Source organism: Austrofundulus limnaeus, unplaced genomic scaffold (genome assembly GCF_001266775.1).
Source record: "Austrofundulus limnaeus strain Quisiro unplaced genomic scaffold, Austrofundulus_limnaeus-1.0 Scaffold48, whole genome shotgun sequence".
Lineage (NCBI taxonomy): Eukaryota > Metazoa > Chordata > Actinopteri > Cyprinodontiformes > Rivulidae > Austrofundulus > Austrofundulus limnaeus.
Genome location: NW_013952450.1, coordinates 1,110,064 through 1,115,697, shown reverse-complemented (window position 1 = coordinate 1,115,697; position 5,634 = coordinate 1,110,064). Strand labels below are relative to the sequence as shown.

At 41.3% G+C, this 5,634-nt stretch overlaps 1 protein-coding gene across 1 annotated transcript in view; it reads left to right on the top strand.

Annotated features, from left to right (window-relative positions):
- Window positions 1–3,862: 3,862 nt before the first annotated feature.
- Window positions 3,863–5,634, top strand: part of rhbdl1 (rhomboid, veinlet-like 1 (Drosophila)) — a gene marked incomplete in the record, with an annotated part of 71,129 nt that continues 69,357 nt past the window's right edge. Inside the window, 1 exon segment of the mRNA XM_014008173.1 lies at window positions 3,863–3,985. Coding sequence (XP_013863627.1) covers window positions 3,917–3,985 — 69 coding nt within the window.

Here is a 5,634-nt window from a genome sequence, read left to right as displayed (position 1 = left end):
GGCTTGCGCATGCGCTATGATGCAGTTTACTTGGCATCTGAAAATACATTTCCTCAAAGGCATTATTTTTAATCTGAAAAGAGCTTCACTGAGTGAGAACTAACGAGCTCAGCAGACAGTTAAGTTTCACTTCCAATTTCACCCGAGAGCCTGCAGGAGTCATGGGCAGGTCAGGGTGTGTGGGGAGGGGGAGAGGGCGGAGAGGGGGTGCGCTCTGCCATGAGGAAGTTCAGCTTAAAAACACGTCCCAGGGGCGTTTCTGGTCCCCACCTGTTGTTTTGCTCCTCAGCATGGCTGCCTAAAAACGCTGCAGGATTTCTCAAACATGCATGAATGAGTCAAAGCAAGGCTTTGGGCATGTTTTTATGAGAGTATAACACTATAACATGATATAAAACACAAAAAATTTGATTTTACATGATATTGCCCCTTTAGTAAACTTGGCGTACCACACATTATGTTACCCATTTGGACACATAACTGACCTATTTTTTTTAACTTGGCTTGGCAAAAGAGAAACAGGAAGTGACATCAAAGGGGAACTCTTTTAAGACAAAGAACTCACTAGTCTTTGTTTTATGAAACATTATGATTTGAAATCTGACTCTTTTGTTTTGTTTTGTTTCTGTCTGATAGTGACTCAGAATAATCTAAAATTCCTCTCCACAGTCTGGGCTGTTGAGCATTTTAGCTTAGCTCTGTTTTCATGCAGACGTTCCCCTTTGGCATCACTTCCTGTTACCTCACATGCAAATATCTCAACAGCTTTTCATCTCAGCAGCATGAAAATGATTTTGTAGCATGTTCTCAATGTTATCTTTCCAAAAATCCATTTTTATTTTTTAAAAAAGTTTGATGTCACAGGAACTTTAATGGTTTAAACCAGTATTGCTGAAACTCTTGTCATTGCCCATCAAAAGACAATTTTATAATCAAAATCTGGCATCAAAAATGTGGTGGGCGATATGCATTCTTTCTATGAATTTTAGCCCTTTAATTAATGCCAATTAAGTTCTACCAAGGCAACAGTTGAATCTAGTTTCATTTTGGCAGCTTTTTTTTTTCAGTCTGCAAATCCTCCAGCAGTGACCTCATAATTAGCTCYGTCTTATTCGTGCTCACATCAACAAAGTGTTGGAGGCGAATGAATTCTTAACATTGAACAGCAGTTGAACAAAGGAGCCTGCGGAGTGACTTCAGTCCCTCCACAGAGGGAGAGGACGTCCCGTGGCTTCGGTACAGTCGCCGGGTCRTTGTGGAGGCTCGCTTTAAATAGGAAGGGTGTCAGATCTGCATAACGGAAGGTGACAAAGGAGCAGTCTGGGAGCTGTGCCGAGTTCAAGGTGGCTTTGGTTCAGTCCATTACAGAGTCAGCCTCCTCCTTTTAGGAAGTTATAGAGAGGGGAGAGGTTTGTGGTCTGATTAGAAAGGCCAGAATGACTTCCTWTCTCTGTGTCTGTTAACAAAATATCTCATGAGCCACTGGGTAAATTCTAATTCAACCTTCCAGAAATTAATCATTGAATTAACATCTACAACTCATTGACTTTTGGGGTGAAATCAATTCAACATGGCTGCCACAGCCAGCTGACCTTAAACACCACAAAAATGGCTTCGACTCGAGCAGTTTTAGGAATAGCGACCTGAAATGTGGTGTGATCGTAGCTGAAACTGATCCCCAACGCATATTCTGAGCGCTAACAGGTCACACAAGGTGATTGTTGAAAATTTTGCCATAAAAAAACTAGAGCCAACTCTCTTTGTCCGTTAGCAAAATATATAATGAACCACTGGTTGGATTTTAATGAAAAGTTCAGAAAATAATCTTTAAATAGACATCTGAGACTGATTAACTTTTGGAGTTGACCCAAATAAAGATGGCTGCCACAGCTAAGTGAATTTAGCCGACACAAATGTAGCTCTAACTCGGTCAGTTTGACAGATACTGAGATCAAATTTAACGTGGTAGTAGCTGTGAGTCATTCACATCATATTTTCTGAGCGTGATACCTTGTGTTATTGCAAAAAATATTATTTTCAAGGTTTGTCTTAAATGGCTTCTCAGCATGATAGATCTTGGTGTAAAACTCAGGCATGAAAGGTGATGGGTGATATGCATTCCTTCACAGAATACCAGACCTTTAATTGAAACATTTTCCCCCTTTAATTATAAAAATAAACACTTATAATGTATTTGGTTGGTTTGGTCTCTCAGGACACCCTTCCGAGCGTCGACTTTTATTTTTATGTGTGAGTCATCACAACTTTGCCAGCGTCCCCATCTGCAGCTAAGATCATTTGACTTCTTTTATGAGTTGAGATTTATGCCCCTCTTCATCTTGTCACTGTTGTCCCAAGGAAGAAGAGGTCAATGCAGATTTGTTCAGTGAATAAATAAAATAAATAAGTAAAATGAATAAATAAATAAATAAATAAATAAATTTTTAAAGATAAAAACAAACCAACTCACAAACAGTAATAAGTTAATTTCCAGTCGTGTGGCCATCTTCATGGCAATCAGATTTGACTGTTTTGCTAACGAGCAAATCCGATTGCCAAATGCTGATTTTTCCTGAGGAGGAAAAACAGCTTCTTCATTAAAACAAAAATGGTGTCTTCTTCTTGTCTTTTTTCTTTTTTAATTATAATGCAAGAAGATAGGTAGTCATTCTTTTCATTATGTAACTTTGATTATAAAATGTTAATAACTTGTAGTTAAAAGAAGATATAAATCAAAAATATAAAGAACATTATTATTTTGTTTATAAAAGAAAGTAAAATGTCTCTTTAGAGGGAGGTCTTCTGAGACCAGGGTCAAAGATAGGTGGAAATGTTTATTTGCCCTCGGGGTGACCCTTACATCTGTAACATGTGGGAAGCCTTTGCTCACGTGTTTGTTGCTGCTGTGGGTTTCTGGATGATCCGTGAGCCATCCACGGTGTCTAATTTAATTTGTGCACGCGTGTGGTGAGTGGGTGTCTGTTTGATCGTGTTAAAAATTAGGAACCAGGGTGGAAGACAAGCCAGAAATCTGTTTATGCCTTTTTTATTATATAAAATGTGCAGAATTACAACACAGGTGGGATTTTAACCCATGTCTTGTTTACAGTTAGTGGATTTTGTGTGTTAGTGACACGTCAGATGTGTGTTTTTGTTTGATGCTGATGGTGGRGTGGTCCCAGTCTGTAGTAAGCCGCAGTGCTTCCTCCCTGAGACGCCTCAGTTGTAGTGAGAAGAGCCGCAGCCTCTGGCCACTCCTTCGCCTCCTGCAATTGGAAGAAACAGGCCTCCTCCCTCCCCTGCCTCATTGTCATGCAGGCGACGCAGTGTGTGTGTGTGTGTGTGTGTGTGTGTGTGTGTGTGTGTGTGAGAGAGAGGAGAGAAAGGCAGGAGCCAGTGTGATGGGATAGAGGAGGAGGAGAGTGAATGAGAGCTGCTGGATCTGCCTGGCTTTGCCTGCTTGTTGTCTGCTGAAGCTGGGTTCATCATCACGCCACGAGTCTCGGTCCAGCCTGGAGAAACTGCTCCACCAGCAAGGGGAACCAAAAAAACAAACAAATCAAACAAAACAAGCATCATCTGGATTTTCTGCATCAGCACCACAGGGGAGATGCAGCAGCACCGAGGCGGCCCGGCGCTCTGGTTTTAGGTACCAGCTGCTACCAAACCGCACCTCCTCGGTTCACCTTCACCCGTCCAACGCGCTGCCACCTCTCCTCCCTCGCTCCTCCCATATGCCCTTGTCCTCGGCGGCTCCTCTCACCTCCCTGGCCAGTATATGGATAGAAGCTCCCTGTTTCAGCTCATACAAGAGCAGGTAAGCAATCAGCGGCGGGAGGTTTCTATGGTTACAGGCTCCCGGACCACCTCGCCGTCTATCCAGGGACCGAGACATGGAGGCTGATGGTGGGAGCTGATGTTTGGGGTGGGGGTGGTGAATGAGGAGTGGGACAACATGATGGATGTGGAGCCCCCAGAACACGAGGTCAGAGCAGCAGGAGGGCGGCGTTGGTTTTAATTGGTCGTGTTTGTGTGAACGGAGGGATTGATTGAATGTGTGGATGGAAGGATGAATCCACTGCAGTGTTTTTTTTCCTGTGGAGAACGAAACAAACGCTCAGTTTCTGCTGCTGCATCAACATTTGAGGCAGTGTCAGTGTAACTGGGTGCCATTCCTGTTTTATTGTCGCAAAAAAACCAAAGGCTGAAAGATGAGACGTTTTTTTTAATTTATTTTAAGGTTTAAGCTTTTGATCAGACATTTTAAGCACAAATAATTTTGCTGTTTCAGCATTTAGTCTATTGTCCTGTTTTTTAATGTTTTAATTCATTGTTTCAGTCTAATTGCTTCTGCATACTGTGTGCTTTTTAGATGTTCTTCTATCAAAATGGTCCACTCATTCAGGAGATGGGTGATGGGACTTTTAGTCATTGTAACTATAATACAGGAACAAATATTTAACTGTAGGTCAAATTAAATTCCCCATAGTGATACATTGAGTTTTCTTCAATTTGCTCCAAAACATTGTTCCCTTAAAACCTTCTCTTTTATTTTGTTTTCTTAAAATGCTTTGTTTTTGCATAGCCTTTTGCTACTTTTAGTTTTTAAGTGTCATTCAGCTAATTTTAGATTGTAACTACTCTTCTGCTACTTTTAGCTTTCAGCTAGGCTTTTGCTACCTTTGGCTTCTATCTTCCATTAAGCTACCTTAAGTATTTAAATCAGCCTGAATCACATTTAGCTGTTACCTACATTCAGCTTCTTTTAGCCTTTAATTTGGCTACTTAGAACTTTTAAACATTTGCTGCTATGAGCATACTGTTTTGCTACTGTAAGCCTTATTTAACTTTAAGCTAGTCTTTTGGTACTTTTAACTTTTAGCTGCTATCCTTGATTTAGCTTTATCAACACAGCAAATCTCAGAAGTCATTCAGCATGCAGGGCAGCTTTTCCTATTCTTGTTTACCTTTTAAATTTAAATCTGCTACTCGACGTTAAACTTGATGTTTTTTCTCAACCACGTTGTCGGGAAGGTTTGAAAAACCGCATTCAGGCCAGTGAAAAATGTTCGCCTCGACATATGGTTTTGTAAAAGCCTCCAGCTAAAACAACCATTTTTACTCTCCAGTCTAATTTAACTTTTTGGTCTACTGGTCCAGATTTAACAAACCATAATGGGATGAAGGGGGCAGAACCAAAAACCATGTTTATATTTGGGGTAGAGCCTCTGGAAAACAGAAGTTATTTTTTGCGTCTGTGTGTGTGGGTCTTCCCTACTATACGGGGACCATTTTTGGCATACACCCCTACTTGTGGAGACCAACTGGTACTTATGGAGACATGAGCCTAGTCCACATGGCGGTAAATGTCATTCGTGGGTCAGTGGTTAGGTTTAGGACTAAGGTGTGAATTGAGTTTAGGTAAGTTTTAGGGTCAGGTACCTGTGAGGTAAGGTGTCAGGGTTAGGCTGTAGAAATTAATGGTACTTAGTGCAATGTCCCCATAAAAATAGCTGTACTAGACTGTGCATCTGTGTGTGTGTGTGTGGGGGGGGGTTGTTTCTGGTGACATTTGGGGGCAATTTTAAGACAAAAATCCTACCTTTGGGGACAACTGGTGCATTTGGGGACAAA